General features: G+C 46.3%; 1 protein-coding gene across 3 annotated transcripts in view; it reads right to left on the bottom strand.

Annotated features, from left to right (window-relative positions):
* Positions 1–21,531, bottom strand: part of VEGFB (vascular endothelial growth factor B) — a 582,522-nt gene that overhangs the window by 58,855 nt on the left and 502,136 nt on the right. For all 3 annotated transcript variants that reach the window (XM_068259421.1, XM_068259419.1, XM_068259420.1), the window contains exon 8: positions 20,496–20,618. In XM_068259421.1, the coding sequence (XP_068115522.1) occupies positions 20,496–20,618 (123 nt within the window). The remainder of the gene's footprint in view (positions 1–20,495; positions 20,619–21,531) is intronic.

Here is a 21,531-nt window from a genome sequence, read left to right as displayed (position 1 = left end):
CATTTGGGGGGTATTTATACTATCCTGGAATTTTAGCACCTCATGAAACCTGACAGGTGCTCAGAAATGAGAGAGATGCTTCAAAATGGGAAAATTCACTTTTTGCACCATAGTTTGTAAACGCTATAACTTTTACCCAAACCAATAAATATACACTGAATGGGGTTTTTTTTTTAATCAAAAACATGTTTGTCCACATTTTTCATGCTGCATATATACAGAAATTTTACTTTATTTGAAAAATGTCAGCACAGAAAGTAAAAAAAAAATCATTTTTTTGACAAAATTCATGTCTTTTTTGATGAATATAATACAAACTAAAAATCGCAGCAGCAACCAAATAGCACCAAAAGAAAGCTGTATTAGTGACAAGAAAAGGAAGTAAATTTCATTTAGATGGTAGCTTGTATGACTGAGCAATAAACCATTAAAGCTGCAGTGGTCTGAATGCAAAAAAGGCTCTGGTCCTTAAGGGGTGAAAAGACTGGGGTCCTTAAGTGGTTAAAGTCGGTCACACATGCACGCAATCAATAGGGTCAGCCAGATGACAGTCACAGATCACAATAGATGCTTTCTGGCCTGTACACAGTCAGTAACTAACACAGTACTGAAGCTAATAAACTAACAGACTACAGCAGTACAAATTAACTAAACTAGTACTAGTACACAACTAACTATAATCCCTAACCTACCTAAGCTAGTAGTAGGCTAAGGCTACCTAGGCTAGCAGGCCTAGCCTGCACACAGACCTAACACTAGCCTAGCACAGTATACAGTATACACTAGCTGACTAAAAACAATCAAATCACTAGCTATCTATAAATGAGTACAATATAAGTGTTCAGGAGGTGATTATGAAGCAAAACGCTAGGATTAGTGTAATGATCGGTGGTGACTCTGTTCACCAGAATTAGCTCAATCAGTATAATAGTCAGTATTTTATTAAGGGTGTGATCACACGTGTTTTACTGTAACACAAGAGTACTCCTATGTGATAGCCCTTAACGTTAGGGACTATCACTGGTGTAAGCGAGGTCGTACAGGCAGGGTCGGTAACGGGTTGGTCAGGTTGCGGTACAGAAACGTTAGGCAACATCATAGTGAGGAGACAGGCAGAGTTCGGCAACAATCAGATGGGCAGAAGTACAGAATCAGGAGGCCAAGTCAGAGTTGAGGTCGGGCCGGGGTCGGCAACACACAGACAGACAGAGTACAGAATCGTGAGGCAAAAGGATTGTCAGAAGTTCAGGCAAGGTTCATACTCATAAAGGCATACAATGAGTAATATAAAATAATTACAATTACGAAATATCAATAGTAATAATATTCCTATCTATGTGTGAATCCCCGGGGTCCTGCCAGATCAAACACACTGCGAACTGACTAAGGTCTGAGAGCTTAACCGCAAAGTTTCAGCAACAGCAGACAACGATTCACTGACAGCCCGGGTCTTAAATACAACAGGTAATCCCCGTGGCTCCGCCCAACTCGCCCCAGCCAATCAGGAGCGAGTGTCAGCCCAGCGCTGTCAGCTGACCGGCTGGTCAGCTGACCCGCCTCCTCAATGCATAAAGGTCCTGTCTCCGGGTAGGCGCGTGCGCTCTTCTGTATATGAGGGAATAGGGGAAGGAAAATTGTAGACACCCACCAATTTACCTTATATTTCACTCGGTTACTAAACCCAATCTCCACAATTGTCCTACAATAATTTCATCTGTGACTTTGGTTGTCGTGAATTAAGGATTGGTTTATTGGTTACTCTGTGACATTTCAAAACATAAAAGTGTGCCTAGACACATCATTAAAAACAACAGCGCTGTTGTGAAAGGCTGCAGCACCCTGCCATACCCAGACACATCACCCAGTCATCCACCAACCATGCACACGGGCCCAAAGAAAGGAAGTCCGTCATTCCCACTTGGTTCCAGAATTTTAAACACCAGGAAGTTAAAACTTTTGGTCTGTTAGCAGGTCCAGCAAAGAACATATAGCATATAGCTGTTAGCAAAGCACCAAAGCACAGCGACTTACAGCAAGCAGTCCTAAGCATTTAGGCTTGCAATCATCCGGCTCATATATACTCACGCCTCCTGGCTATTTCACCACAGACCTGACGAACACCTCCATACAGGGGCCCCTGTGTTTCACTTGTGCATGTACTTGGTCTCTCTCGTCAGCACCGTTTCTCGATTGCCTTGTCTTCCTGCTATTTGGATTGCTTATATTCCCCTATGCATTGCGTGGTGAGAGGATCAGACTCAGCCCTCGTTTTCCTGGGCTGTCATGAGCACCTCTCACGGGGTCAAAGTCCTGGTATTAGGACGCATAGCACCGGCAGCCAAGCGGAGACACCTTGCAGGCCGCCACTGAGGAGAGCTGGACTGGGCGGCGGTCTGGGTCGGCAGAGCGGCACAGCGTGCGTAGCCGACTAGTTTCGACCGGGGCTTCCGGTCTTCATCAGGGCGTGCGCTCTTCTGAACTGATGCACCCTAGAGAGATCTGTCCTGCCGGGAAGGGATGAGCCAGAGGCCGCGGCGGAATCCGCTGTGACGTCAGACGCGGGGGCAGCGGCCGCACCGCTCCCCGCTGCAGTGGTAACCACAACATTACTGACAATTAGCACAAGAAAAGCACTTGCTCCCAGACGCAGCAGCACTGGAGATGCTCTCAGTACGCTCAGTCACAAGCAAGGACGGGGCTCCTCAAGATGGCCACCGTCTTATATAGAGGAGGGGAGGGCCAGGCTCCCCTCCTCTGATTGGTTGCTAGGGTTGCTAGGGCCTCGGCTGGAGGCCTTCTGATTGGCCCAATGACGACTTCCCCTGGATACCAAAGCCGAACCTCATGATCACCACATCATCCGGCCGAATTCGAGAGCGACTATTCGGGAAACCATTGAATTCGGCACAGCATCGGGCTTCGGCTTCGACAACCATGAAAATCTACCCAATTATTCGGGTACATTCGAATTCGAGAGTCCTGATGAGCACCCCTGTTATTTACAGTATATAGCACTGACATCTTCTGCAGCACTTTACAGTACAGAGTACATAGTCATGTCACCGACTGTCCGCAGAGAAGCTCACAATCTTATCCTATCATAGTCATTACCTAATGTCCTGCCATGTTATTATGTATTTATATAGCACTGACATCCTCTGCAGCACTTTACAGAGTACATAGTCATGACACTGACTGTCCTTAGAAGAGCTCACAATCTAATCCCTACCATCGTCATAATCTAATGTCCTACCATATTATTATTATTATGTATTTTTTTTATAAATACCTAACCCTGATCTATCAGTATCCCTATTCTCCCTCCTTTCTCATGCCCGATAACTCTATCCTAGCCCTGCTGTTAGGGGTGGCTGGTGATAGTGGGCCTTAGGTGGTAAAATATACAAATCCGAACCTGCTGTTGGTGGGCACTTGTGGATCCCCGCACAACATGCCAACCAGCCTTGAGCCCAGCATAACTGCCAGCCAGACCTCATCATCACCACCATCAAGGCCAACACAGCGCTACAACCAGCCAGGCCTCCGCATCACTGCCAGCCATGCCAGCACAGCATCACCATCAGCCAGGCCTCAGCATGACTGCCAGCCAAGCCAGCACACCATCACGGCAGGCAGCCCAGCATAGCAACCCCGCAAATCCAGCACAGCATAACTGCCAGCCGAGCACAGCGCCTAGGCCAGTGGAGGATGAGGGGACTATTTATGTGAAATGCTGCATATTTATGGTATTTAAGTTACACCACTGCTAGGTTCATGTACATTTGACCCCACCCATGACCACTTCCCCGCTACATGCCATGCCCACTTTTGCTGCAACGCGCTGCAGATCAGACCTAGTCTCCATATCCTTTGTCTGTGGAGGTACCTCAAGGCTCTGTCCTCGGTCCTCTTCTCTTTTCTATCTATATGCATGGGCTTGAAAACTTAAACTCAAATCATTTGACTTTCAATACCACCTATATGCAGATTATACACATCAGTGCCTCCTCACATGTATTCCCGACTGCCTCTCTGCTATATCCTCTTGCATGACCTCTCGCTTCTTAAAAATGAATATGAATAAAACAGAACTAATCATCAGTGGCGCACCTAGGCATTCGACACCCGGTGCTGGGTATTAAAAGACCCCCCCCCCAAAAAAGGAAAGAAGCAGGTTTGGCATGCTAATCGCACCACGGCGGGTAATGCCAGTAATGCCAGTATAGGTGCCCCCGGTATAGGTAATAAAGTTGCCCCAGTATAGGTAGCATAGTTGCCCCTGTAAAGTTGGTCTGGTATAGGTAGTAAAGTTGCCCCCAGTCTAGGTAGCTAGTATAGCTGTCCCCAGTATAGGTAGTATAGTTGCCCCAGTATAGCTAGTATAGTTGCCCCCAGTAAAGGTAGTATAGTTGCCCCAGTATAGCTAGTATAGTTGCCTCAGTATAAGTAGTATAGTTGCCCCCAGTGTAGGTAGTATACTTGTCCCCAGTATAGCTAGTATAGTTGCCCCCAGTGTAGTTAGTATAGCTGTCCCTAGTGAAGGTAGTATAGTTGCCCCAGTATAGGTAGTATAGTTGCCCCCAATATAGATATCCCAGTATAGCTAGTATAGTTGCCCCCAGTGTAGGCATTATAGTTGCCCCCAGTATAGTATAATTGCCCCAGGAGGGGGAAGCTTGGAAGGAGGGACAGCGGGAACAGCAGCAGGGAGGGGGAGGAGACCCCCCACCTCCCTCACCTGGGTCCCCTCCTTCTGGTGCTTCCCCCTCCAGATTAGCGGCAGACAGGAACTGCGGGCAAGGAATTACTCACCTGCTTCCTGCGTTCCAGGTGATGGTGAGCAGCATCATTGTCATGTGACACTAGTTTCCGCCTTCTCCACCGCTCACTGTGCTTCCTGATTAGCGGAAGCACAGTGAGCGGTGGAGAGGGTGGAGACCAGTTCATGTGACAATGGCACTGCGTGTCGTCACCTGGAAAGTAGGAAGCAGGTGAGTAATTCCTTACCCGCCGCTCCTGTCTACCGCCGCTATTCTGGAGGAGGAAGTGCCAGAAGGAGGGTACCCAGGTGAGGGAGGTGGGGGGTTTTGCCCCCCTTCCTGCCGCTGTCCCCGCAGCCCCTCCTTCAGCGCTGCTTCTCCCTCCTGCTCTTGGTCGCTGTGGGGGGTCTTGGTGACAGGCCCCTCCTGTCTGTCACCTGGTGCGCTACGCCCTCCTACTCCCAATGGCAGGAACGACCCTGCTAATCATCTTTCCACCGTCTCTGTCCCCCTCTCTGCCTGATATAACAATAAATGTAATAACACCCCTATAACTTCAGTTCCCAAAGCACATTGCTTACAGCTAATATTTGATTGTTCTCTCTCACTGTAAGATCCTTGGGGCTCTCATGGCGGCAGAACCCGAGACCCATGCTGAGTGTTCTTTGTCATATCCCTGTTACATCTATCCACAGTCTTGGGCCTATGGCCTACCTCCTGAGCATGAAGCCTTGACCTCAGTTGATAATTTGTTTAAAGCTATGGCTATTATTATTATTTTTTTATTATTTATATAGCGCCAACATCTTCCGCAGCGCTATACATAGTACAAACAAATAATGGGGAACAAATATACATAAGAAATACAAGACACTGTACAGTCATGACATTGAATAGAATAAATACAAATACATACATAGTTGATGTGTATTTGGTACATGTACAGTACATATGTTAAAATTACAGCAGTATGAGAAACACTAGGAGGAGGTCTCTGCCCTTGCGAGCTTACAATCTAGAGGGTAGTGGGGAGGAAACAAAAGAGAAGGAAACACAAGGATTAGTGGGTGAGCCAGTGTGCCTTCAGTGCTGCCTATAGCAAATTATAGGCTTGTCTGAACAGGTGTGTTTTCAGAGTACGTTTGAAGGTTTCCAGACTTGTGGCATTACGAACCGGCTGAGGGAGAGAGTGCCAAAGGAAAGGGATAGCCTGTGAGAAGTCTTGAATGCGAGAGTGAGAGGAGGTGACTAGGCAGGAGGACAAAAGGGTCTCCTGTGAGGAACAGAGGGTCCGGGCAGGGAGGTATCTGGAGATTAAAGAGGAAATGTATGGAGGCGATAGCTTGCGTAGAGCTTTGTATGCAAGCGTGAGAAGTTTAAACTGGATCCTTTGGGCAACTGGTAACCAATGGAGGTATTGGCAGAGAGAGGCTGCCACAGAGGATCTAGAAGAGAGGTGGATGAGACGAGCAGCGGAGTTTAGTAGGGATTGGAGAGGTGCCAGTGGGCTTTTTGGTAGACCACAGAGTAGGGTGTTGCAGTAGTCAATACGGGAGATGATTAGGGCATGCACAAGCATTTTAGTTGCTTCTTGTGAAAGGAAGGGACAGATTCTGGAAATGTTTTTGAGATGGAAGTAGCAGGAGGTAGTTAAAGTGTTAATATGTGGTTTAAAGGAGAGCTCAGAGTCCAGAGTTACCCCTAGGCAACGAGCTTTGGGGGTTGCTGCTATTGGGGTGTTATCTACATTGATTGTGACAATGGGAGGTGGAACAGAGAGCGAAGGTGGGGCGAATTTTGTTCATATTTAGTTTAAGGAAGCGGGATGACATAAATGTAGATACAGCGGATAGACATTCGGGGACTTTTGATAGTAGTGTGGAGAGGTCTGGGGCAGAACAATAACTTTGGGTGTCATCAGCATAGAGGTGATATTGAAACCCAAAAGAGCTTATTATTTGTCCCAGGCCATGGGTGTAAATGGAAAAGAGGAGGTGTCCAAGGACGGACCCTTGTGGTACTCCCACAGACAGTGGGCGCGGAGAGAAGTTGGTATTGGCATAGGAGACCATGAAGGAACGTCCAGACAGGTAAGAGTTGATCCAGGAGTGTGCTAGGCCCTTGATTCCCAATGTTGAGAGGGTCTGGAGAAGTAGGGTATGATCAACAGTGTCGAAGGCGGAGGACAGATCTAAGAGTATTAGTACCGAAAATATGCCTTTGGCTTTAGCAACTAGGAGGTCATTGGCAACCTTAGTGAGAACGGTTTCCGTAGAGTGTTGAGGGCGGAAGCCAGACTGGAAGGGGCCTAACAGGGAATTAGCAGAGAGAAAGTTAGACAACTCTGAATAAATGTGGCGTTCCAGCAGTTTGGAGGCGAAGGGAAGGAGAGAGACTGGGCAGTAATTAGAAAGGACAGTAGGGTCTAAGGAGGGTTTTTTATTAGGGGTGTTATGATAGGTTGTTTAAATGAAGTAGGGAAAATGCCAGTTGAGATGGAAAGGTTAAACAGTGTTGTTAAAGCAGGAATGAGGGGGGAGGAGAGCTGGGGGATAAGATGAGAGGGAATGGGGTCCAAGGCGCATGTAGTAAGATGAGCTTTAGAGATTAGTGAAGAAAGATGCTGTTCAGTTAAGGTGGAGAAGATTGTTAGCAGGGAGGAGGTTTGAGTGAGTGGTTATGTGGAGAGGGATGGTTGATAGTAGGGGAGCTGCCGGGCAGAGAGGAAAAAGGAAGACAAGACAAGACAAATAACATTTATATCGCGCTTTTCTCCTGGCGGACTCAAAGCGCCAGAGCAGCAGCCACTAGGGCGCGCTCTATAGGCAGTAGCAATGTTAGGAAGACTTGCCTAAGGTCTCCTACTGAATAGGTGCTGGCTTACTGAACAGGCAGAGCCGAGATTCGAACCCTGGTCTCTTGTGTCAGAGGCAGAGCCCTTAACCATCACACCTTCCAGCCACCAAAAAGGAAGAGGTGATTGGACCGGTGAAGAGGGTTGCTTTTGAAAGCTGTTCTGTAGTGTTTCAATTTTGCTCACAAAATATGCTGCAAAGTCTTCTGCAGACAAGCATGTGGTTGTAGGGGGAGGTGGGGGGTGGAGAAGAGAGCTGAAGGTGTTAAAAAGTTGTTTAGGGTTATGGGATTGTGAAGAAATAAGTGTAGAGAAGTATGACTGTTTTGCAAGTGAGAGAGCGTCCCTGAGCTGGAGCAGCGTGTATTTATAGTGGACGAAGTCGTCTGCATTGGAGCTTTTCCTCCACTGCCATTCTGCTGCCCTGGACTGTCTTTTCAGTTGTTTGATGGGTTCAGTCAGCCAGGGCTGTCTGTTGATGTGGCGGGGGCAGTAGTTGGTCAGAGGGGCGGCTGTGTTCATGACAGCGGTGACTGTGGTGGAGTAGTAGATGGATGCTGACTCGGGGTCAGTGTAGGACGACAGGGAGCCCAGGGGTTTTAGAGAATCAGCTAGGGAGCAGAGGTGGAGGTTGCGATAATCCCTCTATAAGCGTGATGGCTGCACTACAGTGGCTGGAGGAGGCAGGGAGGGGCTGATTGTAAAAGTTATGCGATTGTGATCTGAAAATGGGAATGAAAAGTTGTTAAATGTGGAAACTGGGCAGAGCTGGGTAAAAACCAGGTCCAAAGTGTGGCCATCTTTGAGGGGGGAGGTTGAGGACCACTGGGAGAGGTCATAGGTGAGTGAGAGGAATTTTGTGGTAGTGGAACAGTTAGTGTCTATGGGGATGTTAAAGTCCCCAATGATGATGGAAGGAATGTCGGTGGATAGAAAGTGGAGGAGTCATGTGTAAAAGTGGTCAATGAAGGTGGAGGCTGGTCCAGGAGGACGGTAGATGACTGCAACCTGGAAGTGGTGAGGGGAGTAGATACGGACAGCATGAGTCTCAAAAGAAAAGAAAGCCAGAGAAGGTGCAAGTGCAAGCGGTGTAAAGGAGCAGTGTTCAGAAAGAAGAATTCCCACCCCACCGACATGTTTGTCACCCGATCTAGGTGTGTGGCTAAACTTGAGGCCACCGTATGAAAGGGCAGCTGGAGACACAGTATCAGATGGGGTTAGCAATGTCTCAGTGAGCCCCAGGAAGGTGAAAGCATTAGTGATGAACAGAACATGGGCGTGGACTAGTTTATTGACTACAGAGCGTGCATTGAAGAGGGTCCCAAATATGGGAGGGGGAGAGCTGGGAAGACAAGGAATGGTAATCAGGTTACATCGGTTAATGTGTGTGGAGGAGTGAGGACGGTCAGTACGGGATGTGGTATTTACCAGAGTGCAGTGAGGTCTGGGAGAGGGTCCTGGATTGGGTGATATGTCCCCAGCAGCAAGTAGGAGTAGTAGGCAGAGATGAGAGAGGTGAGGATGTGATTTGTATGTGACAGAGGGCTGTTTAAGAGACGTGGAGGAAGGTATGTGTGATTTGAGAAATAAGAATAGTTTATGAGTAGAGAGAAGAGAGGATGATAGGAGAGAGGGAGCAATGTAAATGTTATTGCTGGCAGCGGGAGGGGTGAGTGATGTAGGTATTTTAAGTAGTGGGGCTGACAGGATAATGGCTGTAAAAAGGATATTAAACATTTTTCAACTTGGTGTGTGTATAATTAGGGAAAATAAGTGTCAGAGTTAAAGAGTGCAGGGTAGTTTGTGTGAATTTATCAGGTATATGTGGATGGTTGAAATGAGGGTAGCTCAGGGATTGACAAACATGAGATGATGGTAGAGGTCAGGGAAATCAAAGAGAAAAGATCATGCCAGTGTTAGATCAGCAGATGAGCAGCTGCGCAGAGCTTTGTGTTTGTTCTCATCTGTTCTCTTGTGGTTCAATTCTGGGCTAATTCTGGGTGTCTTATACACCCTTAAATATATGCCCTTTAAGATTATGCCCTGCTGACCAAAAGGTCTTGCTGACCTTTTGAGATCTACTAATATAGGCCCTAACTGAGTTTGAAGTTAATAGGCAGACTGATATCAGGTGAGAATTGGCAAGCCAATTTGTCTCACAGGGGCAGGGCTAGTCAAGCATATGCAAAGGTTCTATTGAACAGGTAAGAAGTAGCAGGAAATGGCCTCACTTAATTATGCATACCATTTGAGCTATACTGTACCCTGATCTTGATGTTACCTCTACTGCAGTACAAAAATTAAGAAATCTGTGACAAGGTCATCGCACTGTTGAAGATTATGCTATGGAATTCAGATGGTGGGCAGCCTCAACCAAATAGAATGATTCAGCTCTATTAGATAATTTCCTGTTTGGACTCTGATATTGTCAATGATATTCTTGTAAGTCCTTCAGTACCTGTATCGCTGGAGAAAGCTATAACTTTGGCAATCCGGGTTGACAGACGAGTCAGAGAACGCCGTCAGGGAAGGTCTCACATACCTTTTCATGCAACTGTTACTTCAAATAGTAATACATCAACAGTCACTAAGGAACCTATGCAGTTGGGGTTTTCCAAACTCTCCTCTACTGAGAAAGATCAGAGAAAAATTGAAATGTTATGCTTCTTGTAATGCTGGGGGGGGGGGGGGGGGGGGGGTCATACTTTCTGACCACCCAGCGTAACAAGGCTAAGAGCTGGATAATAGAAGAGGTTACACAGGCTGCCCAGAGCAACTGCAGCTCTGGGCTTCCGATATCGCTACAAATAAAGCACAATGGCAACGCAGTGTGATGTTGTGCTGCCTTAGTTTGCACTGTGCTGCCTTAGCGATAGCAAGCATTCAGACAGGTACAAGACAGGACTATAGATTGGAGCATAACTAGTAGCAACCGCAGCTCACAGTCACGTCCACAGAAGCAGAGCAAGCAGGCTAACAACAGTCACCAGCAAGCATCCACCCAGGCAAGACTACAGGATAGAACGTAACTAATAGCAACTGCAGCCTATAGTTACGTTCCCAGAAACTAGAGTAGCAGGAATACTACCAGTCACCAACGTGGTGATGGCAGAATCCAAGCTATCTGGATAATGGACTTCACTGACCCACCGCGGATGCAGCGAACGTCCATCGAGCATGGAACTAGGCAATACACAATAATAAGAAAAATAACAAACGGCTCAACTAACGGATAAATATATATTAGCAAGTCTGCATATATATTTATGAAGAATTAGCTAAAGCACAAGTAATGAGGTTGCATAGAACTACAATAACAGAATTATACAAAGTAACAAGGTGCCCAGCAGATCAGCGTACTGACCACTATGATGGGCGGGGTATGAAATGGGAGGCAGACTTTTATGCTGCCATCAGCCAATGGATGCAGGTATTCAAATCTCCACACAGCTGAATGGTAATCACTCAATCCTGAGCTGGCTTGATTACCATTTGCTAGCTGGCTGTGAATGCAAAGGACTCCCATAAGAAACACATGCAGTATTATGTAACAACATGCATGCAGGAAATCCAGGGCTATCTGGCCACAGCTCAGCTGCAACAAGCAATTGGTGGAATGATGACAGCATCCTGAGCTGCCCAGAACTGCAGAGCGATTGCAAATGACAATGAGACCCATTGCAAATGCACAACCGAATGCAAGCAGATAAGCCAGAACTGTCCGTTTGCAGCTCCACTGCAACGGAAAGAATACGCTACAGGAGGGATCCTTACACTTCTATTGTGGGGAATCTGGACGCATTGTTCAATCAAGTCCTAAAAAGACAAAAGTCAGGAATTCCCAAAGCTTAACTGGGGTGGAGAGAACCCAGTTAAGTAATCAGAGTTTCTCTCCAGATAATAATCTCATAATGCTACCCGTCGCCATTCTTCAAGGAGAAATTGTGTACAATTACTTGGCCCTGATCGATTGTGGGGCGGTGGGCAGTTTCATGGATATTTCTCTAGCTGAATTGTTAACCATTCAGACAACTGCAGTGTCTAAATCGATATGTATCACTGCGGTTGATGATACAGTGTTACAGAAGGATCAAAGTGTAAGGTTAACTACTGAAGTTACTTTGCAGGTAGGAGTTCTACATTTCGAAGTCATGAAGTTTTATTGTCTGAATTTACCTTCTTTTCCAGTTATTCTTGGGTCACCCTGGTTGAAAAAACATAACCCAGTGTTTGATTGGCAGTCTGGTCAGTTGATTATCAAGAGTTCGCAGATGTATTTTCTCCTAAAGCAGCGGATGTGTTACCACCTCATAGATCATATGATTGTGCTTTTGATCTTCTCTCTGGTATTATGCCTCCTTGTGGCCGGCTGTACAATCGGACCAGACCAGAGGAGCAGGCCATGAGGGAGTATATCCAAGAACCTCTTCCTCACCAGCTGGTGCAGGGTTCTTTTTCGTAAAGAAAAAAGATGGTGGTCTGAGACCTTGTATTGATTATAGAGGGGTAAATAAGGTTACTGTTAAAAATCGTTATCCATTACCTCTGATTGATGACTTGTACTCACAGGTAGTGGGAGCTAAGATTTTTTCTAGATCTTAGGGGTGCTTATAACCTTATTCGCATTAGAGCAAATGATGAATGGAAAACTGCCTTTAATACTAAAGATGGTCATTACAAGTATCTGGTTATGCCTATTGGTCTATGTAACGCTCCAGCAGTTTTTCAACACTTTGTCAATGATATATTTTGTGAGTTCCTTGGCAAATTTATGGTTGTATTTCTTGATGACATCTTGATCTTTTCTTCCTCCTTGTCTGAACATAGTGATCATGTGAGGGAAGTGTTAATCAAGTAGAGGGAACATTGATTATATGCTAAATTGGAGAAATGCATATTTGAGGTAAATCAAGTCACATTCTTGGGTTATGTAATCTCTGATACCAGGTTTAACATGGATCAGGAGAAAGTCAAAGCTGTATTAGATTGGCCTCAGCCTAGCAGTCTTAAAGCCTTGCAACGATTTTTGGGGTTTGCCAATTTTTATAGAAAATTAATTAATATTTCTCTGGCAAAGTCGCTCCCCTTATGGATCTCACAAAAAAAGGGGCAGATCCATCCAGTTGGAGCTCTAAGGCTGGTGCGGCTTTTGAAGGGGTAAAACAGGCCTTTTGTTCTGCTCCGGTGTTAGTTCACCCAAACATTAAAATATCCTTCATTGTCGAGGTAGAAGTGTCTGAGGTGGGAGTTGGAGCGGTCTTATCTCAGTTTTCTGGCAGTCCTGAACGATTACACCCATGTGCATTTTTCTCTCGAAAATTGTCTCCCGCAGAAAGGAATTTTGATAACGGGAACAGAGAATTATTAGCTATTAAATTAGCTTTAGAAGAATGGAGACATTGGTTGGAATGGGCAGAAAATGCGGTGACAATATATACCAATCATAGCAACCTTGAGTACATTGAGAATGCTAAACGTCTCAATTCTCGACAAGCTTGTTGGGCATTGTTTTTCTCTAGATATAATTTCCGCATCACTTACAAGCCTGGTTTAAAAAATATCAAGGCTGATGCCTTATCAAGATGTTTTTGGAAAGAAAATGCTAATATGGATCCTGTATCCATGATTCCTAAGAAATGTATTATCTCTGCTTGTAAATTGTCTCCTGACCTTTCCAACCAATTGCTCAAGATTCAAGGCCAGGCACCTCAGAATAAACCTCCTGGGTGTAATGATCCGTTCAGCTGGCTGCACAGGCAGACAGCTGTTTGACCATTCCTCTAGTCTGTGGGCTGCAGGTCTCTGGAAGAGAGACCTGTCTTTCCTTTGCAAGTTTCTGATCTGCTCTGCTGCTGAGGAATTTGCATACATTGGTTATGCAAATCACCCAGCTAACTCCTTTGTAGGCTGGCAGTATAAAGAGCTATGTTTCCCAGAGTCCTTTGCTGGTCATTTCCTTTCATGGTTTGTAATTGAAACACTCCTGGAGTGTCAGCCTTCCCTATGGATTTGCTAAAGTTTATCTTAGGTTAATTCTTGGAACTGCACTAGGCAGTTTTCCCTAGTGCAATTAGGTTGCATATCTGTTTTGTCTGTCTGTTGCGATTGTCCTGTCCCAGCGGTGGTCGACAGGAAATCGTTCTGTTTGTCTGGGGTGCTAACCAGAGCAGCGGTTGCTACTGGTAGCCCCTTCTGATCTGTCTTGCTTGGATCGCACTAGCCTTGCGCTAGCGCTGTGGATCCTTCTTTTCTGTCTTGCCTGGATCGCACTAGCCTTGCGCTAGCGCCGTGGATCCTTCTGATCTGTCTTGTCTGGATCGCACTAGCCTTGCGCTAGCGCTGTGGATCCTTCTGTTCTGTCTTGCCTGGATCGCATTAGCCTTGCGCTAGCGCTGTGGATCCTTCTGTTCTGTCTTGCCTGGATTGCACTAGCCTCTAGCGGTAGTGGCTGTGGATCCTTCTACCTTATTCCTGTTTCTCGTTTGTCTGTCTTGTCTGAACGAACGCTTGCTGTAGGCTCAGTGAGGTAACTGTTAAGCAAGCGTTCGCGTTCTGTTTCGTGTTTGTCTGTCGATGGTTAGTTAGGCGTGCTCGTCTCTGTTGCGCTTAACTTGCGGAGATCACGCTGTAAAACGCGCTTGTCACTGTTGCGGGTAACGCGCGGTGATCGCGTTTAGGTAGCGTTTATTGTTTTCTTTATCGTTCTGATTCTTGGTTCTGTGTCTGTGCTAATCTTGTTCTGTTCTGCTCAATCTTGTGTCTACTTGGCAATCGCCATTCTTGCGATTGCCTTCTGGCTTTTGTTTCTGCTGATGTGTGTTCACTGTCGCGGGGTCGCGGCTAGATTGGTGGACACACATTCCCTCTATACCTTTGCTCTGTTTTCTTTGAGGGCTGTTTAGCCCTGCCTTGCCTTTTCTGTTCAATTCCCATCTGGCATCTGTGGCCGGGCAGAGGCTGTGCGCGTCTGCACGTCACGACTCCATCTGCCGGTGGGAATTGCCCACTGTTGCTGCAGTGCACCTAGCCTGGGTATCCCAATTACGCGTTTGTGGAGGATTTCCGCTGTGTCAGTGCATGTCTGGTGCGCTGACCACGGAAGCGATTCCGCAAACGTTACAGAATGACCAGCCAAACCGTAATTCCCAGGGCAGAGGGAATGCTCGATTTGTTTTTTAGTTCATTTCCTAAGGCAATGGCATATGTGGATCCTATCATAGGTAGGATCGCACACTATATTAAAGCAGTTAAAAAAATCGGTGCTCGTTCCTGATCTCCACCCATATGGAGATTATCTGGATACTAGCTTATTTGAACCTCCATTTGCCTCATGGGAAATTGGGGCCTTAATGGAGAAAGTTGATTTTGATTGGAAAGCCTTTTGCGATTTTTATATCGCAAAAAGCGAGGAAGTCCTGAATGATTGTCTCGACTCTATAGACCTTTTGATTGATTCTGATGAATGTGACGAATGTGTTGTGGATCCGGTGATTTATGTATGGCAGACGATCTTGGATGAGCTACACACACACCAACCCATTGATCCTAATAAAGAGACACTGTCGTCACAGGATTATTCCAGTGTGAATCTTGAAAAATTCTCTCCTGATTGTGTGGAGTTTGAATCTGGTTGCGAGTCTGATTCTGAAGAAAGTTTTGACTCTCCACCCTGTACTCTGGAGGAGACAATACTACCCTGTTTAAAATCTGCCTGCAGTGAAACGAAGCTCAGAAAGTCGGAGCTAGTTTCGCTAGATAATCCTAGAAATCCTTGTCTTGTCGATGAAATTCAGTCTCAGTTTATGGTGGAACCATTCCTGGGACATCTGCCCTGCCTGCAGGAGGTATTTAATTTTCGGCCTTGTAATATGGATAGTTCAGAATCCTTCTTAGAAAACTTGGAAGACGACACTTCTGAAGTCTTGTGTGATGTTTTGGAGGTTTCCAAGTCCCTCCTAAAGGGTGCAGAACTTCTAGGAGATGCCTCCTGCCCCCAAGATCTGTCTGAGGTTATGCCCACTTCAGTAGGCATTGCTGCTTTACTGACTACCTTTGCAGCTCTTGTGGAGCTTCACTCATATGTAGTCAATGATGAATTTTTGTTGGATGATATTACATTTACTGAAATTTCTGAGTTTGACTTTGAGTCTTCTGTTGAAAGACCAGTACCGGTGACTTCTGCTCGTGATGATTTTCTGCCCGGTCCTGGTTTTGGTCTTGTCGTGTCTGACTCTGAGGGTGGCAGTTCCCCGACATGTCCTGAGGTTTCTCTTGTGCTGGAGTACCCCGATGTGCTCTGTGACCCAGAAAGCCCAAGTGTGCCTCGGTTACCAGCATACTCAGATGCTTCCTGGGTCGAGACATGTTGTGATATAGCCTGCCTGCTTGCATGCCCAGCAGTGGTCCCTGAAAGTCCTGATCTTGATGGGTGTCCTGCTAATTCTGAATCCGGAAAAATCATAGGTTCTATAGGGGTTCTTGGTAGTTCTCCATGTGAGCCTGGTGAGTGTTCTGGCTTCTTGGGATCTCTGCCGGAGCTTCAAAGGGTTCTGGGAGATTCCAGGAAAAATTTTGCTTGGTACCCTGAATACGAGCAACAGTGGCTTTTGTGTTCAAAGGGACACTTCGAACAGGTATTGTGGCAGGTTTGGCATTTTCGGACACTCCCTGGAAGGTGGTGGGTATTGTCTGGAGGGTGTCGATGGCTTCTTCTCTGGCATTCACAGTCCTGATGGGTGTTACACTGAGACTTGTAGTACTGATGAGCATGTTTCGGTGGCTTCTGCTTCCGATGAGGTCGGTTTCGGGTGGACTGACTCTGGAATTGGGCCTTGTCAGGCTGTCCCGACCTTCATGAGTCTTCAGTTAGAGTTTTGTGGAAATACCAGTTTTGAGAGACGTCTGGAATCTGTCCCTAGAGGGGGGGGGGGGGGGGGGGGTACTGTAATGATCCGTTCAGCTGGCTGCACAGGCAGACAGCTGTTTGACCATTCCTCTAGTCTGTGGGCTGCAGGTCTCTGGAAGAGAGACCTGTCTTTCCTTTGCAAGTTTCTGATCTGCTGTGCTGCTGAGGAATTTGCATACATTGGTTATGCAAATCACCCAGCTAACTCCTTTGTAGGCTGGCAGTATAAAGAGCTATGTTTCCCAGAGTCCTTTGCAGGTCATTTCCTTTCATGGTTTGTAATTGAAACACTCCTGGAGTGTCAGCCTTCCCTATGGATTTGCTAAAGTTTATCTTAGGGTAATTCTTGGAACTGCACTAGGCAGTTTTCCCTAGTGCAGTTCGGTTGCACATCTGTTTTGTCTGTCTGTTGCGATTGTCCTGTCCCAGCGGTGGTCGACAGGAAGTCGTTATGTTTGTCTGGGGTGCTAACCAGAGCAGCGGTTGCTACTGGTAGCCCCTTCTGATCTGTCTTGCCAGGATCGCACTAGCCTTGCGCTAGCGCTGTGGATCCTTCTGATCTGTCTTGTCTGGATCGCACTAGCCTCTTGCGCTAGCGCTGTGGATCCTTCTGTTTTGTCTTGCCAGGATCGCACTAGCCTTGCGCTAGCGCCGTGGATCCTTCTGATCTGTCTTGTCTGGATCGCACTAGCCTTGCGCTAGCGCTGTGGATCCTTCTGTTCTGTCTTGCATGGATCGCACTAGCCTTGCGCTAGCGCTGTGGATCCTTCTGTTCTGTCTTGCCTGGATCGCACTAGCCTCTAGCGGTAGTGGCTGTGGATCCTTCTACCTTATTCCTGTTTCTCATTTGTCTGTCTTGTCTGATACGAACGCTTGCTGTAGGCTTGGTGAGGTAACCGTTAAGCAAGCGTTCGCGTTCTGTTTCGTGTTTGTCTGTCGATGGTTAGTTAGGCGTGCTTGTCTCTGTTGCGCTTAACGTGTGGAGATCGCGCTGTAAAACGCGCTTGTCACTGTTGCGCGTAACGCGCGGTGATCGCGTTTAGGTAGCATTTATTGTTTTCTTTATCGTTCTGATTCTTGGTTCTGTGTCTGTGCTAATCTTGTTCTGTTCTGCTCAATCTTGTGTCTACTTGGCAATCGCCATTCTTGCGATTGCCTTCTGGCTTTTGTTTCTGCTGATGTGTGTTCACCGTCGCGGGGTCGCGGCTAGATCGGTGGACACACATTCCATCTATACCTTTGCTCTGTTTTCTTTGAGGGCTGTTTAGCCCTGCCTTGCCTTTTCTGTTCAATTCCCATCTGGCATCTGTGGCCGGGCAGAGGCTGTGCGCGTCTGCACGTCACGACTCCATCTGCCGGTGGGAATTGCCCCCTGTTGCTGCAGTGCACCTAGCCTGGTTATCCCAATTACGCATTTGTGGAGAATTTCCGCCGTGTCAGTGCACGTCTGGTGCGCTGACCACAGAAGCGATTCCGCAAACGTTACACTGGGAAATTGTTTATTCCTTGCAATCTGCGAGAAGCAGTCTTTAAACAATTTCATGCAGATAAATCGGCACTTCATCCTGGGGTTAAGAAAACCATTAAACTCCTCAGGAGAGATGTTTGGTGGCCTTCGCTCAGTAAAGATGTTGATGTTTTTGTGAAATCATGTTCTGTTTATGCCCGAAGTAAGGTGGCACGTACTGCACCTCAAGGTACCTTATTGCCCTTGCCCATTCCTGAAAAGCCTTGGTCTCATGTGTCCATGGATTTTGTGGGTGATCTTCCAGTTTCTCAGGGTAAAACTGTAATTTGTCGATTTTTGACATTTTTAAAATCCATGGTGTTCCTGAAAACATTGTCTCTGATAGGGGGTGCAATTTGTTTCCCAGTTCTGGTGTGCTTTCTGCGACAAATTGGGAGTTTCTTTGTCATTTTCCTCTGGGTTTCATCCTGAGTCTAATGAACAAACTGAAATAATGAATCAGTCATTGGAACAGTATTTGAGATGTTTTGTTTCAGGTTGTCAAGAAGATTGGGTTTACTTTTTGCCATTTGATGAATTTGCTATGAACAATCAGGTTAATAGTTCTACTAAAATGTCTCCTTTTCAGATCATTTATGGTTCTAACCCCAAGTTCAATGCATTTTCCAATCTTCCTGAGTTAGAGGAATGGTCCTCAAGGTGTAACCAAATTTGAGAACAAGTACAGAAAAACATTAGGAATGCTTTAAATACCCAGATATTGTTCTCTGATATGCACCAAACCGTTGAGGAGGAATTTATGCCTGGAGATTTAGTTTGGGTCTCTACCCATCACATTCCTCTACACCAACCTACTGCCAAGCTGGGACCCAAGTTCATTGGTCCACATCCAGTCATGGAGAAAATTAACCGGATAACTTATAAAGTCAAATTGCCCAGATCTATTAGAGGAGTTAACTCTTTTCATGTTTCTCTGTTGAAATCCACAGCTAATTACAGTACTTCAGACCCACCCCCTCCACCTGTGGAAGTTGATGGTGAACAAGAATTTGAGGTTGAAAGAATTCTTGACTCTCATTTGGTGAGAAATTCATTACAATTCTTAACTGACTGGAAAGGATATGGACCAGGAGAAAGATCTTGGGTTCCTGCTAAACAAGTTCATGCTGATTTAGCTATAAGGGAGTTTTTTTTAGAAGAATCCTGGGAAACCCATGTTGGAGTGTCCAGAGTCCACTCCTAAGGCAGGGGGTACTGTAAGATCCTCGGGGCACTCATGGCGGCGGAACGCCGAGACCCACGCTGAGGCGCAAGCCTCTGGGTCTTGGCAGGCCGCTGACGTCACTGGAGCACATGGCACTCAGCTGCCACTGGATAGGCCACGTGTGTGTATGGCGTGTCAGCTGACCTGCTGACACACTGCAATATCATTGGTCATTTTAGATGCTTTTGCTATCTGATTGGTTGGTCCTTGTATTTAACTCAGGTGAGCGCCTTGTATCTTGACCATGCTTACTTTAGATTGGATTACCCGTTGCTGACTCTGCTTGTTTCCTGACCACGCTATATTGGATCACCTGTTGCCGACTCTGCTATTGTACCTGGACTCTGTTTGATTGCCACCTGGATCGACCTCTGACTGGATTAGGACTTGAATGAACGCTGCCTGCCCTGACATCTGGCTAGTAATGACCACACTATCTCTAAGCACCTCATCTGCATACCATTACTCCTGCTTGCAGTCATCTGACTCTCACCTGGATTGCCTCATCCGTCAGGCCTCAGGTTATATAGTCATATCATTGTGATAGTGTGCTTTGTATTATTGCTATTGGTTCATAGCAATAAAACTATTTGAGTTTTATGCTCCGTTTCTATTGTCTGATGAAGCGGGAGATGCACTTTTTTGTTGTTTTGAATGTATACAACACTCGTGTGTGTGTCTGCTTGGGGGAGGTAAGTCCATCTCTGCCTCCTCTCATTTTAAAATATTTTACCCTTTTGGCGCCTCTGTCTGCTTATACAGTTTTTGAGTTCACCCTTGGTGGAGGGGTGTTGCCCCTTATTTCCTATCTACAGAGCACAACTTCTAAATCCTGAGTGGGGACAGGTCTAATTTCCACACCTGCTGATATAGGGCTTGATTCACAAAAGAGTGCTAACTGTTAGCACGGCCATTTTCGTGCAAATGTTCGCGTTTGTGCGCGTTTGCGAATTTTCGCGTGCAATTAAACGGTTTCACGCGCAAACACGAATTTTTGCGCGAAAACAGCCGTGCTAACAGTTAGCACTCTTTTGTGAATCAAGCCCATAGTGGTTACCTGGACGGTAACCCATGTTTGTGAGAATAAATAGATACTTACTTGTCATATCCATATACCAGTACATACTACACTATGTTGGGCTTTCGGTGTCTCTATTCTGTATTATGTACCCCTTGTTTGTTTTCCTACTTTGTACAGCACCACCTGAATATGTTAGCGCTTTATAAATCAATAATAATGTTACCTGCAGCGCTCCTTATTCAACAAAAGTCCTCGATGGTTACACTCCTCATCAGTCTTTTGACAAATACATTTGCAGTTCGTTTGGTTTAACCTCCTCCGCCACTTACAAGGGGAACATGTAGGCCTAAGATAAAGAAGAAAAAAGTTACATAGTTACATAGGGCCTGATCCACAAATCACCAATAATATTGTCATGAACAGTCTGCCCAGGACAATTTTACCAGTACTAAAACCAAAAGAGTACAGTGCTTTGCATAATTAACATGACCTGTGGTACATGGGTAATGTGAGCATTGCTTGGGTAATGTGTGTTAATGCATGTATGTAACTCATGTTACCCATGCAGGGCCAGTGCTGCCATTGAGGCAAAGGGGGCAATGACCCCAGGGCCCCAACCACTCGAGTGGCCCCCACACTGACAGACCCCCCAGGTGGCCTCCAGCTCACTGCTCCACGAGGACTCTGCATGTTCCGTAGCTGAGCTGCCTTGTAGTAACTTACCTGTCCTGGCGGCTGCCCCCTTCCGATTTCCGTCTTCAGCCAAGCTGCCTGCGTTTTCTGTATGGATGGAGAAGACACAGGCAGCATGGCTGAATATGGAGATTGGGAAGGAGCTGCTGGGACAGGTGAGTTACTACAAGCCAGCTCAGCTAGGAAACATGCGGGGGCCACCTGGGGGGCCCCAGGGACTGATTCTGCTTGGGGGGAAAGGGGCCCCCAAGTTACTTTTGCCCCAGTGTCCCCGCATGGCTTACACTGGCCCTATACTTAAGTACCATGAGGCACGCTTGGTGCGTACTCTTTTGGCATTAGAACCAGTAACACTGAGGTGCACTGCCTGTGGTTCATGCATCAGGCTCATAGTTTGGTTAAAAAAAAAAAGAACATCTGTCCATGTGGTAGCAGTCTATTCACTTCTTTAAAGGACATCACAGGTGAAAATAAATGGGTGAGAAAAACAATTGTATTTATCCCAGTTTTATTTTATATTTAAATCTACTTTTTAAGTTTTTACTGTTGTATTGTCTCTGCTCAAT

Source organism: Hyperolius riggenbachi, chromosome 11 (assembly GCF_040937935.1).
Source record: "Hyperolius riggenbachi isolate aHypRig1 chromosome 11, aHypRig1.pri, whole genome shotgun sequence".
NCBI classification, from domain to species: Eukaryota; Metazoa; Chordata; class Amphibia; order Anura; family Hyperoliidae; genus Hyperolius; species Hyperolius riggenbachi.
The sequence above is the reverse complement of the archived record's forward strand: the minus strand, read 5'-3'. Positions and strand labels throughout refer to the sequence as shown.